Raw genomic sequence first — 23,573 nt, 5'->3', positions numbered from 1 at the left:
ATAGAGTAGTATATGATAGGATACTGTAGGATAGAGTAGTATATGATAGGATACTGTAGGATAGAATAGTATATGATAGGATACTGTAGGATAGAGTAGTATATGATAGGATACTGTAGGATAGAGTAGTATATGATAGGATACTGTAGGATAGAGTAGTATATGATAGGATACTGTAGGATAGAGTAGTATATGATAGGATACTGTAGGATAGAGTAGTATATGATAGGATACTGTAGGATAGAGTAGTATATGATAGGATACTGTAGGATAGAGTAGTATATGATAGGATACTGTAGGATAGAGTAGTATATGATAGGATACTGTAGGATAGAGTAGTATATGATAGGATACTGTAGGATAGAGTAGTATATGATAGGATACTGTAGGATAGAACAGTATATGATAGAATGTCGTGTGATACGATACAACATGAACGAAGCGCCTGCAGCAGCAGAGCTGTCGCGTGTTGGAAGGCCTCCCGTATGCAGCAGAGTAAATATTCCTTCTCTCAGCCAATCCTGCCGCTGATAAAGTCAGTGTGCGTCCGTGTGTGTGTGTGTGTGTGTGTGTGGGTGTGTGTGGGTGCGCCGCGTGTCGGCGTGAACAGTAGCAGCTGTTGCAGGCGGCGCGGGAACGTGGCAGGTGAAGAAACGCGGCGTCGGTATCAAGAATCAGCTGCCGGCCAGATGTCCCGCCGCCGCGTAACGTGGGAGAGTTTCACAGCGTTTGTGTTTGCAGCGCTGTGTCTCCTCCCCCCCCCCCCCCCCCCCCCGTACAGCGCTGTCTCACCGGCTCTCTGACGCCACGGGTTTGACTCTAATTGGCCTCCTCTCCAAATGCAGACAGCTACACTAATTGTGTGCTGATTTGCATGTTTAGCTGCGGAGGCTGTTTGTGATCAGTTCCACGTTCGCCACCTAAAAACACACACGCACACAGCATCTGTCACTCGTGTGTGTGTGTGTGTGTGTGTGCGTACCTGTGCGAGTGTGCAGCTGCCTCGAGGTGCGTTTTTCCTCTGTGGCCTTCGTCTCGTCCCCATCGGGGCTTTGTAAGCAGCTTAAGTGCACGCGTCCCCTCTTTGCCGAAGCTCCGCGTCCACACTTTGGTGCCCCCCCCCCCCCCCCCTCCCCTGGAGACGTCTTGTCCTCGCCGCCCCACTGCCTGTCCTTCTCTCCTGGACACACACACACACACACGGATGTGATGTCAGTTTGGTGACGCTTCGAGTCTCCTCTCTGGATCAAAGTGTCGCTCCGCTTGTGTATTTGTCTCACGGTGGGTCGATGGCTTGTGATTGAGGAGGAGGGGGGAGGATGGGGGGGGGGGGGGGGAGGGGGCTCGTCCTTTAGAGAAAATGCTTTCTACGGTGCAGAACTTTAGCGGTTGCAATATTCATAATTACCCCTTTTTGTTTTTTCTTTTTAAAGACCACACACACACACACACACACTAGATGCCAGTCTGAAGGGGACTCTTTAAAGACATTTTAAAAGCATTGACATTATAATGACAATTGCATGTAGCGGCTCCTTTTTTGACATTTCTCTGATTTCTGGGCAGTGGACGTTTAATAACCGGCTTTTGTTCATTACTGCCAGACAATCATTTTCCCGTCGCTACTCGAGGTGCACGTTGTCCTTCTTGACACTTTAATGGACTGGAGTGCGCGTTGAGCCTTTGGCCCGGTTATACTTTCTTTAACAGCGTTGGCTTAGTGTTAAAATGGACGTTATCTGCGTGTTTCTGCACCACGAGGCCCCTTGAAGCCCGTGCTAATCCCACTACGTATTTTAATACAGCCATAAGATCCCTGCTTGAAGAAATTGCGATATGTATGTTCCTTTTCTACGTCATCGTGCCCGATGGAGCTTTCTGGTCATTAGAGATTTGCCGTTTTTGAAAATGCCGCATACGTTTTTCTGAAACAGTCAAACAAACATCTGAATGAAACCCATCTTTTGAAGCTATTATACTGTAGCCGCCTTAAAGGAAAACTGCCATAAACTTGTGTATCTTTATTATTCAAACTCTCCATCTAGTTTTGAGCCCATTCTGCAGCGTGTTGACAAAGCCGCGCTTGTTTTGGAATCCACTTTGAAGGAGCAGATTACGCCTCGAGCGCTCACGGAGCAGTTTACACACTCGGTCGGTTCTTTTTAATGCATTCATTTCGCCGTGACCGTTCCTCCATTGTTACGCCTCCCGAAAGCGCCATCAATTCAGCCCGGAGGAGCAGCGCTGTGACTTCCCAGTGAAAGCGAGGGACTCTCTGCTGACCAGCCAGGGAGTTTTCATCCACGTCACCCGGCTCTCCGGCTGCTCCCGATGCACCCCGGGGAGTAAGCTGCAGAGTGGAAATCACCTCGCAGACCCTGAACACCACACACACACACACACACACACACACACACACACAGCGTCACAGAGAAATGCGTCTTAGTAAAAACAAAACCCTTATCGAACGCTAACGCCTTTTGTTCTTTCTTCCTCTCCTCCTCCTTATTTGTCTTTTCCTCTCCGCCCGTCTCTCGTCGCCCCCAGGTGCGACTCGGAGAACCGTTACCTCGGCAACCCTCTCCGGGGAACCTGCTATTGTAAGTATCCTACCGCCGCCACACCTGAGTCTCCCTCAGCTCACGCACACACACACACACACACACACACACACACACACACACACACACACACACACACACACACTTAGAGCTGAAGTCTGCTTCCGTTTACGATGTCAGTCCTCGTCCCCGGACAACGTACCCGAGCAAGTACTGAATCCAGAAAGCAGCTGCTAACCCTGCTTGCCATCTTGTGTTAAAACGACGCGTGAACTCATCTGAAGTCATCTGTCCAACCGCGTTTCACTTTGGGAACACACACCGCCGCCACACGGGGCCTCTGAGTTAACCCGACTTCACCGTGGAGAGGTGGGATGAAGGCACAGAAATGTGTAGAAAGAGTGAAATGTAGGACACTCACCTTCTCAGTTTAGTTTTTAGGGAAGGATCAGTGTTTCTGACCAGGACTTTGTGCCTTTGTGTCTTTGTGTCTCCAGATCACATTGACTTGGCTCATTTGCAACAAATTGCTGGTTTTCCCTTTTTTAAAGGGCAGACGAAGGAGGCTCGCTGCAGTCAAAACAGATGTTTTGTTGCACGCACTCCCTCACCCTGCATCTCTCTCTCTCTCACACACACACGCAGTCTACGGATCGCCATCATCGGCGTTAATATTATAACTCAGTGGAATGAGGTTCAAGTGCTGTCAATGTCAACGGCCCTCTAGCTGCAGTGGGGCTATCATTGTTTTTTTTTTTCGGGGAGGGAGGTTTCAAAATGATGCAGCAATCAGAGGAGTCAGGCCACAGATTGTCACCTCCAATGTGTCTTTGATCACAAAAGCAACTTCAGCTCAACAATGTGACTGACCTTCACTGCTGCCCAGCTTTTTACCTCCTTTTAAGACATTTAAAGGCGTAACGTGTCAAATAAAATTCCACTTTAAGTGAACAAGGGGCAGTATTTTACCTCTGCCACTGGATCAATGCAGTGCAACCATTTATTTAAATAAGCAGGGCAGGATCACGCATTGCACCTTTAAAACGTGCATTATATTTGGTTCTGTAATCTGTGATAGGGACGGTTTGGACCTCGGCTCTCACCTGGACCGACGGGGCGGTGCTTGTCGTCGGCTTGGATCCAGGACGGAGTTTGAGAGGCACTAGATGGCACTAATGCGATGCCGTTGCCGGGGTACCGCGGGAGGGATTTGGATGATCCGAACGCGTAGAAGCACTTTAAACGGCGGCCTTCTGGCCCTCCCGGAGGCCGCGGGTGCTCGGCTCCCCCGGGCGTCGCCATGGCGGCGGCCGAAGCCGTGTTTTTCCCGCTGCGTCTGGAGGCGCCGCGTCCCGTCATTAACGTCGCATTATCTTCTCCGTTGTCTGTGAAACGGGGTTAGTTTTGTTTGAACAAGGGCAAGCGCACTCAGACGCACACGCATGGATGCGCTGGGAGAGATAGCGTCGTATAAATCACACATTTATAAGCCATCAGTTTCCCTCGTGCTCTTAAGGAAAGGCAGCCGGGTCAATATTAGTCTGAAATGTCATTGGAAGGAAGGTTCTGATAAATCCCACGTGTGGGTTCACGTCTCCAGCGTCCCGGCTGGAGACGGATTAGGAGCAGAAAGGCGTGAATTCACCTCCTCACAGAGCTTTCAGTGACACGGAGATCTGGATTCTTCAATGTTAATATTAATGTGAACACATTAGTTTATACGTATCTTTGACCCTTCGAATGAGTGAAGCCCTTCAATCCTCACTACGTAACCCTCCTGTTGTTGTTGTCCTTCTATTCTCCTCTTTGTCCCTCACCAGCTCACCCCCCACCCCCCCCATCTGGTGTGTTGACTCTATTCTGTCTCCCTCATTCTGAACGCACCTTATTATCCTGAAGTTCTCCCTCTATCTGCTGTGTTGATGCTGGACTAACTGGCTCATTCTGGTCGGTTGACGCTGTTAAACAGTAACTTATCTATATGGATACATACACATACCTTTCTCTAGAAATGATTATACCATAAATAGATGAGAAACATTTTAAGTGTGTTTTTTGATTGGTTGCTGCAATGAGCAACAATGGCGCCTGCTGATGAAATGTTTCCGTCTAATCGATGCGTGCGAGCGTCCAGCCGCCGGTCAGCTGGTGATGAGCAACGTCGCTGTTTAATGAGTTTGCCCCCCAGAGTCAGGCCGGCCCCTTCATGAGCCGCGACGGCGGGACAACGCTCTAATGAGCCCCCCCCCCCCCCCCCCTTTCGCCCGTCGCATTCCATCTCAGTCCGCTACGAGGGACGTCCAATTAGAGACGGCCACCGGCGTCCCACCACGGCCCGCGGGGAGGACCGGCAGTCAGCCGGAGTACCAGTCGGTCCGCAGTCAGGCTCCTCGCCCCCCCCCACCCGCCCCCCCCCGGGCCAACAGCAGTGGCTCCAATATTTACTGACAGCCTCACAATCCCAATTAAAATGTCAATTAGCGACGCACGGCGCGGTGCGGGACTGATTACCGAGTTGTCAGGAATTGGCCCGCGGAGGGATGACGAGGCTCCGTTTCCTCGTCATCCCCCCCCCCCGGTTCCCTCCGGATGGCACTGAACGATGTGAATGATTTCAGAGACGATTGAAACGGAAGCTGATAGATGCAGGGATCCAGCTCAGGCCGCGGCCGCCGATCGGCTATCAATGGCGCTCCTGTCCGCAGGGCGGTGCGCTCGTTAGGCCCCCCCCCTCCGACCTCCGACCTGGGACGTCTTTGCTGACAGGCCGTCTTGCTGGAGTCCGGCTCGGTTTCATTCCACTTCTAAAGTAACCCTTCGAAAGGACGGGACAATCATCACTTTTATCAATATAGTTGTGAACATCTGTTTGCATGTGTTTCCCCCCCCCCCCCCCCACTTTCTAGCATCCAGATGTGCGTGCAAAAATGCTTCCTCAGATTAGAAACGCGCTGCGTTTCTAATAAACCGCCATCATCCGACCTCATGCACGCATTACCTCCGGGTTACCTCGACCCCCCCCCGCCCCCAATGCCCGGATTCAGGCAGCTGTCGCAAATGGGAAATAATGAGTTGTTAACGAGCATTAAATGAAGGCTCGGACAAGCTGACATTGGGGGATGAGCTCACCTTTTCAAACGTATCTATTTTATTTCTGTCCGGGGCTGGAATATCGGATTAAGATCCGCTTGAGGGCTTTCTGGCCCGCCTCCCCCCCTCCCAATCATCAGTGTTTTGTTTCATATCAGCTGAATCGGCTCACACACCATGGTGCAGAGATCTGTGGGTCGTTAAGGCCTCTAGTGATACCTCCATACGAGGACTCTGACCAGCTGAACCTGCTGTCAGATTCATGGGATTTGCATTTGAGATTCTGAGTAGAACTTTCAAACCGGGCCTGGACGTCGCACACACATGGCGATGAGACCAAGAGGAGAGCGTCACTGTGCAAATAAAATCCTGAATACTGCATGCCTGAGCTGGCCTTGGATGCATCTCTCACACACACACACACACCTGCATCACCCTGAGGGTTTAGCAGTCACGCTGATTAAGTTAGAAAATACTCACGGCCACAGAGCTGCTCTCTCTATTCACTCTCACTCTCTTCTTCCCCCCCCCCCCCCCCCCCCTCCTCCCCCGTGGCGGCGGTACAAGGTGACCCGGCGCGGCTCCCGCTGTCCGTGCGGATGTTGAATCACCGTGACACCCCCCCCACCCCCCCCCTCCTGTATGCGTTGTCTCGCTGACAAAGAGCTGCATGGGGTCGGCTTTCGGAGATGATTTAAACGTCTGCTGCGACGCGATCATTCGGCCTCTCGCTCGCGTTCCATCGATCCGACGCTCGGCTGAGAGAAAAGCAGCCCTCAATCCTCGCCTTCTTGTTTTCATATTCATAAAACAAACGCGCTCGCGTGCCACGCAGCGTCGCGTTTCCGCGTTGATCGTGAATCTGTCGTCGATAAAAGTGGAGCATTTTGAGAACATTAAAAAGGAGCCCAGACAGGAAGTTAATAAAACAGACGGAGCGAGGGATGACTCTTTTTTTTCTTGTCTCTTGTGTCGTTGCCTAGACAACCTGTTGATCGATTACCAGTTCACCTTCAGCCTGCTGCAGGAAGACGACCGCCACTACACCAGCATCAACTTCATGGCGACACCTGAACAGGTAACACGTGCTCTGCGGGCGTTGTCTATAGAGTAGAGGGAGGTGGGAAGGACACAGTCATAACCCGACATGCAGCATAAATCTATTCTGCGGACAGCGAGATTCATCGACGTCCTTCCAGCGTCCAAGAAGTTTTTCCATCTCAGAGCCCGGAGGTGCCTTCGTATAAAACTCAAAGTTGGCTGCAGCATTGCAGACAAAATCAATGGAAAGACACAAAAAAAAAAAAAAAGAGGCCAGTGGATCCAAATGTGCCCAAGGAGACGGGAGCTGAGGCTCGGGCGAAAGCATTTTAACAAGAAGTTTGTGTCTTCATAAAAGTACGCAAAGAGGTCCGAAAGGTCGTGAATTCCGGAGGCGAGATGAGTTCACGTGTACATAGTCCGAGGACGACGTCCACTGAGTAAAGACATGTATATAGAAATGATGCATTCATGTACTCTCCCTACTGTGGTCCACCTCCAGCCCCTTCGGATCCCAGTCAATTCCTCTGATACTGGTGTGTGTGTTTCTCCCCCGTGTGTCCGCGCAGGCCAACAAGAACCTCGACATGTCCATCAACGCCTCCAACAACTTCAACCTGAACATCACGTGGTCCTTGAGCTCCACAGGTAGCAGCGTCTTCCATACTTTGTCTTAAAGGGCCGCTCGCGCTGGGAGGGACCGTTTTCCACCGCCACAGATTCCACGATATTCCGTCACCGAGGTCCCTTTGCTTTGATTATTCTCTCAAGCTATTTTGATCCCAACCATATTAAGAGAAAGTCAATATAACACGCACCATGTGAAGTCTGTGAAGTCTCGGATTAATCACAAAGAACCTAAAATGACCAAAACAGAAGTATCCTCGGTGGACATTTGTTTTCTGTCTAATGAGACTGGAAGGGGCTGTAATATAAAACTTCACCACTTTGACCCAGAGGGACCGGTTCGTTGTCTAGTTTCTGTAGAGACCGTGTCTTTCATCGCGGGGCCCGAGGTGTCCCGAGGTGAAAGTGGACAGATCCACTTCCTGTTAGATTCCCTCTCCTGACAAAACGCATCACGGGCTATTTGACAACTCAATTTTACAACTCGAGGGGCCCAGTGTGTTCCTCACAGTGGCTGAAGCACAGAGCTGCTGGCGCTCTGAGGCCCGGACCACCTTCTCCCACCAGGCCGACTTCCTGTGAAAGGAGCTCACGGGCCGTGTTCGTTTTTGAGTTATCTCGCGTCGTCGTCATGGTTACGGACATACACAGCTGTCAGTGTTCTCGCTGAAAGCACAAGCACTGGCGCGACGTCCCACCTGTCGGATAAACCCACGGCAGAGCGGTCCTTTCTGTTTGTCTTTGTGCGCTTTGCCCCGCGGTTCTCAACCCAAACCCCTGTGGGCCTCTCTCAGCCGGCACCATCTCGGGGGAGGAGATGCCCATCATAGCCAGGACCAACATCAAGGAGCACCGGGACAGTTTCTCCTGTGAGAAGTTCAACTTCCGACTGCACCACAACATCACCTTCTACGTCTACGTGTCCAACTTCAGCTGGCCAATCAAGATCCAGGTGAGCGGCTCGGGGGGGGGTTTGTTATAGATGAAATGATTTATATAGAATGGTGAATTCTGACCATCAGGTGACGCCTTCAACTCACAGAGTTCGAAATCAATTCATATTCTCCTTGAACTAAAAGCCAGCCAGTCCCACATAATCCACTAATTGGTAATTAGTTAATGGAAATAAATATACAACATATAAAAAATAAAATATATGCTATAAGATCTAAAACATAAAAACTAAAATAAGATGTGAGTTGCTCTGAAACACAAATTCATACCTAATGGCCCGTGTTCTTGTTCCTCTTAATTGCTTCAGGATGCGCTCTCAGAAAAGACGTCTGATTTGGGAAATGATGATGATGATGATTTACAAAATGTTTTGTATATCTTCTTAAACAAAAACGTTGTGGAAGAGCTCCATAATAGATTTTATTGTCTTTAATTTGTATGTGTGTTAATTCTGTGCCCACACAGGGAAACCTAACAAGTTATCCCACTGATCAGCGAGTAACCCGATGCCAGATGATGCAATAGCACATTAGAATAAGGGTGTCTAGATATGTGCACATAGAGTCAAACTAAATACAAGTGATTTAGGTTCATCAACAAAAAAACAGGTCGTTTTTAATATTAGGTTAAAATGCATTAATGAGAAATCTAAATTAGAGCATATTTATTTTTGAGTGTGCGTCTAAGCTTCAAGGTTTTGAAATCATTCGGTGTTAAAATGATGTAAAAGAAATGCAACATAGCTGTTTTTATTACATTTCTGACATGTTGTGATCTCTAAGGGGGTGAACATCCATATATGGATTCTCCCGGCCTCGGCATGTCAGCCTGCGTGTTTGGATGAGGAAAAAGATAAAGCATCCTCATCCTCATCACCTTCGTCATCTCGGGGCTTTGGCAGCTCTACTGTCACACAGCTTCCCACTGTCTCTCCACCCTTATATTCACCTTATGATGCGTTAAAGTGAGGCGCGGGTATCGTACCGTGAGTCCAGAAGGACGGAATGTTATGAAGGTAAAATGTCCTTATTGACGCGTCGAGGGAGCCGGACAGAGACTCAAGGCAGAGGGTGGGAACGTGGACGAGTGGAGGCACAACGTGACCCAACACTGGTGTGACCTGAGGGCTGAATGCACAGAGGGAATCCATCCAAAAGGAGGAAGGAGTGAACGCGTGACGCGTGTCCCGCCCCCTCGTTACGGGTCGTTTGTCCTTCGATCGCGGCGCTCATATGCATTTCCCATTAATGGCACATTATCGGAGCGCCGCGTATCTGCCGGCTGAAAGCTGATCCCATAATTAGGCGCACGGCGACGTCAGGCGCGTGTAACGCGAGGAGCCCTCGGCGTCCCGCCCCCGTGACCTTGGTGGCTTCCGACGCCGCAGCGGGAGGAGGAGGAGGAGGAGGAGGAGGAGGACGACCCCCCCCACCTTGGTGCATTTGATCTAATGGACCTACATGCACACACACACATGCACACGCACGGACAGATCTCCGCTGCTACTGACCCGCTGGGTTTTGGTCAACTTTCTCGTGGACCTATAGACAAAAAAAAGGTGAAATTAGCTTTCAATAACCTTCTTCTGAGATCTGAAGTAAACCTCAACGTATTCGGTTGAGGTTTTCATAATGAAACACTGACCACACAGTTAGGAAATAGATGAAGAGTCTTGTTTACACAAATCGAAATGGACACGAAAAACTGAAACGGAAATGTGTCCCTTAGAAAGCAAAAAGTCCTCGTGCACATACACACACACACACACACACCTGTGGGGGGGGGGGGGGGGGGGGGGGGGGGGGGAGTGTTTCCCTGGCGGGGACCCGGCGCTCGCGTTGGAATCCGCTGGGACAGACGTTGATTTGTTGTGTCACGCCGACCTCGCACCTCCTCCCTCGCTCTCCTGCACTCACCAGCGTGACACGACATTCGCCACAATGCTGCTGGTTACAATGGATGAGGGGGGGGTTATTCAAGAACCCTTCAGCTGTTCACTTCACACACAAGTCAAGGAAGGATCCTCAAACAGCAAAAATGTCAAGGATGCAGAGTTCTTAGTTCAGAGGACTTTCAAGGACACGCGTGTGTCATTTAACACGCCAGCGTGTTTGGAACGATGCAAAATCAAGATCACCACAAACGACACAATACAGAATGTAGCTCCTAAGAAATAACGGTTGTTATTGTCCTTAAACTTAACTTTTATCACATCACAACATTTGGGGAAAGTTCTCCGTTTTATGAGGAAATGTAACTAAGGAAGTCTAGAATATCAACGGAAATCCAAATCACTGTAAAAATATCAAAATAAGTACATTTTATATCGAATGCAGATCATCGCTGTCTATCTGCTTAATTCTGACACCATTTTTCCACAAACGAGCACTCTGGATTCTTTTCTAATCATAAACACATGTTTTATTGATTGAGGCCGCAAACCTTCTGGGAACACGACCCAGTTTGTCTCTTCATCTCTTTGTTTTGAACGAACTGTTCATTTAGCCCCGAAATTGTGCAACTTGAGACCGTGACTGTTTATAATTTGTACATCTGTATTTGTAATTTAGCATAAAATGTCTATCTCAACAAGAGAGGCCCGTAAAAAGAGCGCTTTGTTTCCACTCCCGATGTTTCTCAGGCGTTAAATTAAAATCAACAACAGGAAGCAAAAAAAAAACACCGTCTCCTCCCCCCCCCCCCCCCCCCCCCCCCTTTCCTCCCCCATTCCTCCCCCACACCGCTTCTCTCTCTCCACGAGAAGGCCACCTGATTACAGTTTTTTTCGATTGCTAAACGACAGTGAGCACAACTGGAACTACATGTGCAAAACTCTAACTACAGTCTGCACTACCAACAGTCACCTGAGCTAAACAGTTCACATCACCTGCAAAACTCACTCCAAGCAACATAACTCTTAACACATGGCTCAAAACAGGCTCAGTGCAGCCAAACACTATGCACAACCCTCACTGAGATAACACACACTGTCACTCAGAACACACTGAGAGTAAAAACACTAGCATCAAACACCAATACAGAAAATACTACATTTTCATCTTTACAGTTTGAACAATTTTAGTGACTTCATAGAAAGTAATATTTTCTTCAATGAAAAGATTGACATTCTTTCACATGATTTATTTTATTTACATTTTTAGAACATAACAATTCTTTAAGGTAAATGAAAATTAGCAGTTTGCTTCAATAGTCTGTACTGTAATTTACAGAATTACAGTAATGAGAAAAAAAAGGTAGAAACTAAAAGTACATACTTTACAGTAATTCTAACAAATAATTGAGGGGCTAATCCTGCCTCTCTCTAGCATCAGGCCACAGGTTTTCGTCAACATCACATCTAATGTTCTCTCTTGCCATGCACCTATATATATATATATATATATTTTGTGTGTGTTCACTAACAAGTCTAAAACAAGACACCTGCTTAGTCTTTCAGCTGAAATTGCAATCAGCAGTGTTTGAAAGGCACAAGGCTGAAATCTATTCTGTTTTGAATGTGTGGTTCACAGTTTTGACAGCAGTGTGTTAGCATTTGAACAAAGTGCTGTAAATCCACAGTGTTGTGCAGGTTGTGGTTAAAGTCATGGGATAAGTGTGTAGAGTTTTGAAAACTGTGTTCAAGCAATGAAAAATGAACTAGAGTTTGGTCCACATGAGCTGCTGCTGTGCAGACTGTAGTTAGAGTTTTGCACATGTAGTTCCAGTTGTGCTTACTGTCGTTTAGCAATCGAAAAAAACTGTAAAGGCCTTCTGTCGGGAGGTGAGCCGCCACTCTACCGCAGGACCGCCGGGGGCCACCGGGGGGGCCACCGGGATCGGCCACTTGATTCGATTTGCTGCTCAGTCACTTATTATCCTCCGTTGAATAGGACCCCTCCCTCAATCACACACACACACACACACACACACACACACACACACACACACACACACACACACACACCCTCTCTGATCATATCACTGACAAAGTGTCCTTTATTGGATTTAAACAGAAGCTGAAACAGTTAACTGTGTGCCCCGAACACACACACACACACACACACCCAGAGGAGCGGGGTCTATCTCAGTGAGTCAGTATTGTGTTCCATACGGTGGGAGAGAAGGGGGGGCGGCTGAGTGCTTCCCCATCTACCCAACAGGAAGTCATCGGCGGTCATGTGCTCCATCGGGGCCGATTTAAGCAGGACGCCTCGCCGGGTCTTTGTTTGATGGTAAAACGATCCGGGACGAGACGAGCGCCGCTTTGTTTCTCACGAGAAAACCCCCCCCCCCCCCCCCCGCCTCAAAGTAAACGCTGAGCGTGGATCGCCGACTAGCAGCTAGCTGCTAGCGCTAGCACGTCAGGTGCTCCATCACCGGGCTTCAAGCACCAACACTTGTGGATATGCAAAGTGTGAGGAGGAGCGTGTGATACGTTTAAAGGCTCTCGTTGGCCGTGGGAAGAATGAGTCTCCCTGACGACCACCCGCTGAAATGAACCCATTGTTTATACTCATCGTCATCTTCTTCCCTCCTCCTCCTCCTCCTCATCCCTGATTCACCTGCGTCATCCTTCCTCTTCTTCTCTCTGCTGCCCTCCTTTCCCGCCTTCCCCCCCCCCCCCCCCCCCCCGTATTGATTAGCCGGACCGGTTCCCTTCGCTGCAGGATTTAACAAGCCCCCCCCGGTTCAGGGTTCGGGAAATGAAAGGCGGCCCAGTGCTGCTCCCAGTTGCTGGGCCCCCGGGGGCCTCAGTAATGAACTGCTTTTCTTTACGTCGTCATTCCTCTACTTCTTTTATCCCTGCCCCCTCCCCCGCCCCCCCCTCTCGCCCGTAGTTGCACTTCTAGCTTCAAGATGACAAAAAATATTTCCACTACCCCCCCCCCCCCCTTCTGAACACAGCGTAGCTTCAGATGTCCACATTAAACACACTGTAACGTTTAGCACATCAGCAACATTCATCCGTCCAACACCTTGGAATCAATAGAGTTCAACGTCCTGAAGGAAACATGCCGGTGTGTGTGTGTGTGTGTGTGTGTGTGTGTGTGTGTGTGTGTGCGTGCGTGTGCGTGCGTGTGCGTGTGTGTGTGTGTGTGTGGCGCTGCAGTGGGCTGGATCTGGGAGGAAAGGGTGTGGTCTAAACAGCTTCTTGATAAAGTTGTTTAACGACTGCAGTTGTTGTAAATTTAAATGATGGCTGTTGGCTGGAGTTGGGGTGGGGTGAGGGGGGTGAATATGTGTTTGCTGCACTTTGTGTGCGTGTGTGTGTGTGTGTGAAAGGGAAAGATGTATTAGGAGCGATCTAATGTTGTAATCATTTTACTGTATGGAGTATGATGCATTCCCTTTTGAACGACTCCCATCTATTACACTTTTTTCTTTCCGTGTGTTCTCATAAAAATCCTGTCAGGGGGTAATGATGTAAATTGCTGCATTGAAAGGCTGAATGCAAAGCCAGGCCTTTCTTCCCCCCGGTGCCTGTATTAATGCTGCGTCCCTCTGGACCAGAATCAGCTTTTCTGCAGCTTTTTCCCCGTCAGACCATTTTACCTGCTGCACAAATGCCAGTAAACCTCTTAAGTCCATTCCGCCCCGTTCCTTTTCTCTCCTCCCCCTCCCTCCCTGCCGGCCTCAGAGGATTCACTCAAAGACCGAGACGCAGCCTCTCCGGCTATTAGCGGCCCTTTGAAGGAGTGGACGAAACAGCGCTTTGCTGACCCGACGCGTTGCGATGCCACCCGGTCCCCAGGATCCAAGGATGTCGCTCGCTCATTTGCACATCGGTGGCCCCGGCTTTGCCCCGTTTCTCGTTGTCTTAGGTGCGAAGGAAATTGCCCATCTCAGTTTTTGAAGCCAATTAAAAATGAAATATAAACCTTCACCTTGAGTTAAAAAAAAAACGTCAGTGGATAGAAGGCCGCAGGTCTGTCTGATTTCTCACTGACACACGACACACGTGTCTAAAGGTAAAAAGGAGCTTTAGTTTGAGGGATGAATTAGATCCTGAAGTGATATTCACAGAAAAGACAATGTGTGTGTGTGTGTGTGATTCGTCCAGCAGAAAACGTTGCTCAGAAAAGTGGATATCGAGTAAATTGTAGTCTGTAATAAATCATTTCAGCGTTGCACGTGCACATACGTGTTAATTTGTATTTTCAGAGGTGAGATGAGGTGGGAGGAATGTTTGTGTGTATGCTGATGAAACAAGTGGAAACATACTGTTTTTTTTAAATGATGCAACAAACAGTACTTCAAACATTTACTGAAAAAAATATATCATTTATTTTTCAACATTTGAAAACTATAAAAATAATTTGTTAATCCAAATCATAAAAAATACGTATATTTATTTTTCCGTTGGTTTTTATTCATGATGATAGTTTGGTTTTAATTTGCAACGGTTTTGATCTTGAATGAAAAATGATGATCATGGCCTAATTACATATTAAGTATAATATAACTACATTAACGACTAGTGAGTGTTTACTGATCACTACGATTCATTTAGCAGAAGTGGATAACATTTTATTTGTGTGGACTGGAAGAGTCTTTGGCTGTGGTAAACTGTGGTGACTTCTTATTGTTTATGAGGTACATTCATATACAGAAATTAAAAGAAAACATTATAAAACAATGCAGATTTTTTTTTATTATTAATAATAATTATTAAAATATTATTATTTTTATTTTTAAAAATATATATTATTTTAACATTGTTTGTAAACATTACTAATTACTAACCCTTTGCAGAATAATAATGTTCAGAACTATACGTTTTTTTGGAGCAATTTATTTATTTTTTACTTTGCACTGTGGACTTACCTCTCTCTCTCTCTCTCTCTCTCTCTCTTTCAACAGATTGCTTTCTCGCAGCACAACAGCATCATGGACCTGGTGCAGTTCTTTGTCACCTTCTTCAGGTACGCTTCCCCCGGACCTCTTGTCCTACCTCCTGTATTTTGTGCAGGAGTTGCACAGCGTGTGGCAGCGGCCCCCAGCGAGGACACTTGACCCCAGAGCTCTCGAGCAACATCTGCTCGGATGCAGATAAAGATCAAAGATCCTCAAAACATAGAAGTGCTTTGTCCCTTCACCTTTAGTCCATTTCTGGGGACTGGGTGAGAGCATTTGTTTTACTAAACGGGGCTTGGATCTAATGAGGGAGTTTTGGGAAGAAGTCTGGATGGAAGTCTGATGTCTTCAGGCCAGATTCTGCCACGCAATTAAGACACGGGGCAAGTGTGTGTGTGTGTGTGTGTGTTCCACTTGTTTCCTGCCGAGATGTGGGTACGCATCCGGCTCCTGTGTGTGTGCAGCCACGTGAGGGAGTGAGACATTTCTGTGCCCAGGGCCAGCTTCCGGACTCCACTGACCTTTTAGGCCAGCTAAGAGGGATGATGTCATCATTAGGGGACAGTGTCAAGTTCTGCCGGGAGAGTTTGGTGTCGTGTTTCTCACCGTGTGTAGGTGTGTGTGTGTGTGTATGTGTGTGTGCGGGTTAGTCACCGCTCTGTTTATGAGATTCTCTCTTCTGCACCGCACCAGAGAAAAGGTTATGTGCTACTACAGGACTTTATTCCTATTTGTCGTTGGTTTATGTACTGCCCCATTATATAATGCCATGTGCATATTTTTTTCAGTTCTGGAAAATGTATTCAGGTCATTTAGTTATGTAATGGTACCATTAGCTGCTATACAAGTCGCAACAGGGCACCATTTAGCTTCTGTACGAAATGCACCAGGGCGCCATTTACCTTCTATATGGACTGACCAGGGCGCCAGTCACCTTCTATACAGGACGCACCCAGAACGCACCCAGAACCCTTTAGCTTCTGTATGTGAATATATAAAACCTGTCAAGGTTGCCTTATTTCACTCTTTATTTAACCTCGACACAATGCTGCAATGCACAAGGAGATACTCAGTGTATTTTATAAGTTCTATTATATATTGACCTTTTTTCACAAGATGAACTGCATAATGTTTCCACCTCATGTGTCTCTCTGATTAGCTGTGAGAAAAGTTTCAAACTTTCTCCCCCTCCCCTTCTGTCTCTGGCTCCATGCTCATGTATTATATCTCATCTCTAAATGAAGGAAAATGGCCAGAACAGAACATCATTTACGCTCTCCACAGCCTCCAATGCTAATTGGTGACACCGCGGTTCAGCTTTTTCCAATTACTCCCGGCTCCTGCTCGCTTGATTAGCAATCAGTTCTCTCTCTCTCTCTCTCTCTCTCTCCCTCTCTCTCTCTCTTTCCCAAAACAGCAGTGAAGCTACTTGGCACTAAGTGGCTCCCGAGCTCGCCCACTTCATTTGGAAATGACCATCCCTCTCAACGTCCACTCCCACCACGAGTTTTTTGTCTGTTTGTAAAAAAAAAAAACCCTCAACCCTTAGTCTCACAAAGACGAGCATGACTGATGTGGAGCGAATTCACATGAGAGTTTAAACTAGAAGTCAAACGTTTAAAAATGTCTCGTGTGCCGAGGCGGTAGCGGCGATGGAATGAACAGAATTGTCTACTCCGCTCTTACCTTCTGCAAAGAGGTGGATTTTGAAAGGACGCTGTAGATGGCTACTGTTGAAACTGCAGGAAACTCCCAGGATCGGCCCCGACTTTTTTATCAACTCTCTTCTTATCTGGTGTTTAAACAGACATGAAAAAAAAGTCAATAAAAGCGGGCGCCATGTGCCCCACTTTTCTTCGGGGAAAACCCCCCCTTGGATGGAGTCTCACATTTGGCCTGTTGGACTGACATTTTAGAGCCTTTAGTCGTCTCCCTCATCATCAACAACTGTGATACGAAAAGGTCACAGACGTCCACACTGTCGGGGGGGGGGTAGCAGTAAAAGGGTTTTGGCCTTGTAATGTTCGCTTGCAGAAGTTGTCAGAATTGCAATTTATTTATTTATTTGGATTTCCTGTAACTCCTGACCCTGTTAAATGTTAGGAAGGTGTATTTTAGACATATATGTTATATAATAATAATAATAATATATATATATATATATATATATATATATATATATATATGTATACAGCCATTTGGTACTCAGATGAACTTTCACTCAATTAATTCACATTCTTGTTTTCTAAAGTGCAAACGGCAAAGATGGAAGTTAGATGAAGGCAAAGGTCCTGAGGGTGACCGATGGATAAAAGTTAATATGTCAAACACCCTTCAGTTGATTTGCTGTTTTGTGGAGATGGAGAGCTGTTTCCGATGGTGAGCTATCCGCGGCTCGTGTTCAACGAATAGCTTATTGATTTCTTTTTTGCTCTGCCCGCTGGGTGTTTCATTGTTTCCTCCTGTGTGTGTGTGTGTGTGTGTGTATGTGTGTGTGTTGTATGTCTCCTGTTGCTTGTGTAAAGCAACCCGGCGCAAAAAAGAGAGCAAGAACTCAATCGTGTACACGCTCTCCCCTCTTCGTTTAATCAGCTGGACGGCTGTTACCTGCAGGGGAGCAACCTCAAACCTTCAACCTATCAAGAGACTCGGTGGACACGCCCCCCCCCTCTAAATACCTCTACCTGATGCTTTGGTAATAGCGACAATTGGCCATCGCGCTCCATCGCTCGGGGGGGCTAAGCTCGCGCCCCACGGCCCATTAATGGCTCGGCGAGGTGATAGGGACGGAATGGGGGGGGGGGGGGGGGGGGGTGTCGGGCTTGATTGCAACAGCAGAGGTGATGACTGTATTTGTTCAGGTTCAAGCGACTAAACTTCTTGTGGTATGAGAGGACATTATCAGTGGCGGGGGGGGGTTCCATAAAGTCCCTTGTGGGGGCATTTTTGAGTCCATTAAATGAAAGCTTTTCATCATCTTGAAAAACTCTTGAAACTGGAGGCTCTTCATCCAGCGGCATTGAGCATCTCGCCCTCATCCCCGCGGGGGTCGGTGTGGGGTAGGGGGGGGGGGGGGGGGGGGGGAGGGTCGGGTTTCCTGGTTGTGATGGCTCCGAGTGCAGCCGAGAGGTCGGCTGTGGACACCAGAGGCCGTGACTGGAGCCTCTTCAGCAGACTGGGTCTGAAAATGCCACGCTCATTACAACAGAGATGCCCTTTACAATGCTGCCGCCTTCGCGCGGTGACACATCGCGCACACACACACACACACACACGCGCGCGCAAACACAGATGAAGAGGAGGATTGTTTCAGAGCTGCCGTCCTCAGCAGTTTCTCAGGGACTTCCTGGTGGTAAATCTTTGGGCGCGCTTGTTTTGAGCCCTCGTCAGAAGTTCTGGTTGAGAGAGGAGCTTTGTGTTTAGCCACATCACTGATAGCCCTCCAGACATTGGTGTGTGTGTGTGTGTGTGTGTGTGTGTGTGTACATGAGACCTTGTTATTTGTTGCTGGTTGACCTTGGCGGCCCTAGAACCCCCAGCTGCCTGTGGTCACCGCGGTCTCGCATCTCGCCACAAATCTTTGGAGAGTTGCTCCCTCCTTGGTCGTCTTTGCTCTCCGGAAACTGCGGCGAGGGGAGGGGAGGTGGGGGTGGCGGGGGGGGCAGTAAATGGGGTGGGAAGACGATTGTTTTCCTTTTTGCATGTTTTTTTAAGGCCAATTACATAATATGATCTGCAGACACAGGACCTGGGTTGAGTTGTATAATGTGGAGCACAGTGGTTTAGGGCTGTATTTCCATGAAATCATCAGAGGTTTCCTCATCATATTTACAGTTTGCATCCCAATGAAACCTGAAGCAGAGGCTCTCTACCTCTGACCTCTGACCTTTGACCTGGTGCCACATTGAAAGGTTGAATGTGTCTAAAGATATCGAGCGGTTCCGATTGTCGTAGAAAGGTTTCATTTTAATACCAAATAAATTCTTTTTTTACTTTTTTATATATATATAGATATATATACATACACATACATATATGTACTATTCTTACTGTGTTTAGTGCCTCCCACCAGGACCCCAGGACTTCTTATTGTAGCGTTAAAGGCTATTTGGATTGTCAGCCTTTATTTCAACGTTTAGACATTTAGATCGATCCCATTCTTTAATGAGCGTATTGGACAGTGTTTGTTCCTGAAGGATTGTGGGTCTCCAATTAACCGACCGTCCCTCTCTCCCCCCTCCAGCTGCTTCCTGTCTCTGTTACTGGTCGCTGCTGTGGTTTGGAAGGTCAAACAGACCTGCTGGGCCTCACGCCGTCGAGAGGTAGGACACCTCCTCGTGTGTGTGTGTGTGTGTGTGTGTGTGTGTGTGGAGAGGAAACAGGTTTTCCTGCGTATGAGCAGCACACATTTGTTTACGGCACACGTTGAGTTGTGTCGAGCTGTCTGTGTTCGCTTCACTCTGCTACACACGAGCTGCTGGATGCAGCTGGCACATCAAACATGAAAGTAAATGTATACTCGACACCCCCCCCCCCTCCCTCCCCTGCACAGTTGTAAAGGGTGTGTTAAAGTCCCCGGTCTTGAAGAAAGATAAAATAAAAATAAAAGATATCCGCTTAACGAGTGTCGCCGTGATGATAAACAAGGCCGCCCCCCCTTAATTAGTGCTCCTCATGAACCAATTAACTCAGACGAAGTGACGCTAAGCGAAGCGGAATGGAGTGATACATCACTGAAGGACTCAACAGATGCTGCGTCGTTCCGTATTCGCTCCTGACCCCTCACGCGCGCACACACACACACACACACACACACACACACACACAGACACACACACACTCCATTTCTCTTCTCAGTAATAACCCACAGACACTTGGTTCTGACACAGATTCTCAGCCGTCGCGCTTTAATACACTCGGTCGGTTTGTCGCACATTCGGACCTTGTTGTGATCATCTGTCTCGCGCCCCACCAGTGACGCCGGGCCAGGTGCCCTCTCCCTTTTTAAATAGAATTTCGAACTTTCCCCGCGTGAGGATCACGGCTCCGCAGGCCGGTCGACCCCCCCCGCCCCCCCCCCCCCCCCGGGCTGCATTATTCACGAGAGCCGCTCTCATATCGCAGCACAGACCGCAGTGCTGCGTCGTCTCCAGCTGCTTATAATGTCTCCTCGACAGGGGATCTAATAAAGGGACGAACCATCAGTGTGAGAACTCGTCATGACGTACAGTAAATGTGGCTTCTTTTCATAATTAATTCATCCAGAATGGCACAAAGGAAGCAAATGGATCACCTTCTAAAGCCTGATCTCTCACTTCAGGGCGGCTCAAGCCGTGGCTGACTGGAGACAAAAAGACAGCGTTTTCCTCAGAGACGGTACTCGGACAAGCTGAAAAAAGAATTGACTTACTTTCTTCACCACTCGACTGTTACATTACACAAAGCTCCTCTCGTTCACCTCAAAAGCTGCCGAAACCAAGAAAACACACCATTTTTTTCAAATAAATATATATTTTTTAAAGCCAGATGGATATGGCTTATGTTACGAGAGAGCATCCTGGTCTCACACGTGACGGAGGAGTCTTCCTCCTCTTCCTCGTGCGCCTGCGATCCATGCAGCCCGAATGCCGCGCCTCCATCACCGACCCCCCCCCCCCCCCCCCCTCCCCCGTCGGGCTCGTTTAGTGCCGGCCTCGTTGTCATGGAGATAAACTGTGGTTGTCAGGTGCCTCGGGGCGCTCGGAAGAAAGATGGATCAATAAAGATTGACCGAATATACAGATGTAGTTATTGTAACATACGGTGTTTCAGAGGGGGGATTGCACAGCAAACGTACGTAGATACGAACGCGTCTTTGTGTCTCCACACTGAGACGCGTCCCCAGTCAGTAGAAGACGGCTTCATCCTCCCTTTGAGCTGCACGGCTTCCTTTTGACTGAAGACGAACAGGACGTCGAACCGAGTGGCAGCACCTCGTCAGCTGGCGATGCCCGACGCCGCGGCGCCTCTTTCTAGTGTTTCCTGCGGCGCGCGGCGTCTCCCGATTGGCTGCTCTCGCTCCCCCAGAGAGAGGCTCGACGCGGGGAGCCGAGGCAGAAGGTGAAAATGGGATTCCTTCACTGTTAATTATGAATCACAACCAGCCACAGGACCGCAGAGAACGCTGCGTATTAATAGAACTGCAGTTTTATGCTAATTGCTTTTTTTTCTTCATTTTTCTTATAACCAACAATCGTTTTTTTGAAAAAGAGATCAAACAATCAAAAGCTACTTTGAAATTCTAATGTTGATGCGCAGAGACACTTCCCTGGCGTCCTATAATAGGGTTAACCCTCTGAAGACAGTGTGTGTGTGTGTGTGTGTCCAAAGCTTATATCGCCTCTGGACTGAATAAATAAGTCAGAAGACGAGGAGAAAGACGGACGGACAACCAGAGGGACGAGATGGAGGTCCCCTCCCCCCACTTGACTTTTCAGAATAAACGTTTCATCATTCTTTGATCTCTCGTGTCAAATAACTTATTTACAGCGTTTTAGGGCATTGTTAGCCAAGTCTTTATGGTTAGAAACATCAGGAATATTACAATAGGAGTGTCAGACAGAGGACTTGTCATAATAATTCATGATTGGAATTTTACGAGCAATGCTGAACGTTAGCTTAAACGTTAGCACTACACGTTAGCACTAAACCAGGAGGACGAACAATAAAACGTCTCTGTCCACCCGTCCCTCCGTCCCTCGGTCTGTTTGTCGATCGTTCCCTCAGTCGATGGGCGGAGGCCCTGCTGAGGGCTCGTAGCGATGATTCGGGTGGGGCCTCGTCTCCTGACCTCTGCTGTCGTCCACACACACACACACACACAGAACCCCCGCCCCCCCCTCCATAAATGCGCCTTAAATTAGACGTCCGTGTTAGTCTTGCGCAAAGCAATTAACATGTTGTATCACTTCCCCCCCCCCCTCCCCCCTACGCTCATTATGGGATTGCACTCTGGGATATTCCACTGTGCATTACAGGAGGGTGACAAGTCGCAGCATAATGAAGAGAGCTGGATTAAAGTTGGGGTTTGGAGGTGGTTTTGTTTGTCTAAGCCTTGTCGGCGCTGCGATGCGTCCGCTCAGCCGACCCGGGGAGCTCATTACGCCGCTGTAAATGCTCTCCAGAGGTCTCTCACGGTGTAAATCCGACTACTGCCGGGCGACGAGTAAAGGTGCTTTAAGGGCCTTTTAGTGGAAGGTAGTGACAGATTACGGGGTTCCTGAACCAAGAGGCGTTTATTAAGACAGAAATTAGGCGATGTTGGACTCATCCAATGTGACCGCCGACGGTTCTGGTGGCTTTTTGTTTTCCAAAATAAAGGCTCCCCCCCCCCCTCCCCCTCCTAACTGTCCTGTTACACCGAGTTCCACCGAGACAACACTGTGCTCTGATTGTCTTTGGCAGCTATCTGCAGCTGGAGAGATTAGAATGTCTGGACCAGTGAATGCCGAAGCACTGTCCTGTTTCTGTGCATCTGTGTTTTTGTGTGTGCGCTGCACACTACGCATGTTTTTTTTTTTGTCTGGTATTAATCGAGGTGGCAGATTAGGAGAAGAGGTTTAATGTGGCCAAGCACGGCTGGGTGTCAATGGACGGCCGCTGTGTAAACAAATCAAAGGGAAGCACACACACACACAGACACACACACAACAAGCCACCGCGCTGCCTTTGACTCCCCCCCCCCCCCCGAACTCCACGGACTGCCTCTACAGTCACATTAACCACCGCACAAACACACGGTTTATTCACTGGCTACAAAATCACAGGCCTTGACCAATTAAGCAAATCACTTCGAAAGAAAAGAGGTCACACATTTACCACGTCTTCTAGATCCAAAAGACTCTCCACACTGTTTGCATCGTGTGTTGATGATGATTAGGTGTTTTACGCAGCAGGCCCTTAGAGAGCTTGGCTGCTTCTCTTTGTGTACCAATGTGTGTGTAAAGCACAGCGCAAAGGTCTCACTGAGAGGAGAGCGGCCTTAAACGTGAAGAGCAGCGATGCGCTGGAACGCTGCCTCCTCCGTCGCGCTGCCTCCTCCGTCGCGCTGCCTCCTCCGTCGCGCTGCTTCCTCCATCACGCTGCTCGTGTTGCTCCACGCGGCCACCAGCTGACTTCAAACGCGCCCGAATGAGAGACAAGCGTCAAATAACTGGGAACGGGGGGTGGCGGGGGGGTGCACAGCAATGACATCTCCCTGGAGCCATATGGTGGTTGAGATATTTCTCAATTTTTTTGGTTTGTCTGTCTGCTCCATTTAGGATTTTTTTTTACTGGAAAGTGCCGTAGGCCGTGTGTCTGTGTTAATATCCCCCCCCCCCCCTCTGTTTTCACTCAACCACCTGGTTGTGTTTCTCGGGGTCTTTCTTGCCGCGGCTGTGGTGGGACCACAGAGGTTCTGCTCAC

At 48.4% G+C, this 23,573-nt stretch overlaps 1 protein-coding gene across 1 annotated transcript in view; it reads left to right on the top strand.

The window, feature by feature from the left end:
- The window catches only part of atrnl1a (attractin-like 1a), a 76,077-nt gene extending 56,435 nt beyond the window's left edge, over positions 1-19,642 (top strand). Inside the window, 6 exon segments of the mRNA XM_062566560.1 lie at positions 2,548-2,600; positions 6,635-6,729; positions 7,262-7,340; positions 8,114-8,271; positions 15,135-15,196; positions 19,372-19,642. Of these exon segments, the coding sequence (XP_062422544.1) occupies positions 2,548-2,600; positions 6,635-6,729; positions 7,262-7,340; positions 8,114-8,271; positions 15,135-15,196; positions 19,372-19,633 (709 nt within the window). The 3' untranslated portion in view covers positions 19,634-19,642.
- The last annotated feature ends 3,931 nt before the right edge of the window (positions 19,643-23,573 follow it).

Source organism: Pungitius pungitius, chromosome 13, assembly GCF_949316345.1.
Source record: "Pungitius pungitius chromosome 13, fPunPun2.1, whole genome shotgun sequence".
Lineage (NCBI taxonomy): Eukaryota > Metazoa > Chordata > Actinopteri > Perciformes > Gasterosteidae > Pungitius > Pungitius pungitius.
The sequence above is the reverse complement of the archived record's forward strand: the minus strand, read 5'-3'. Positions and strand labels throughout refer to the sequence as shown.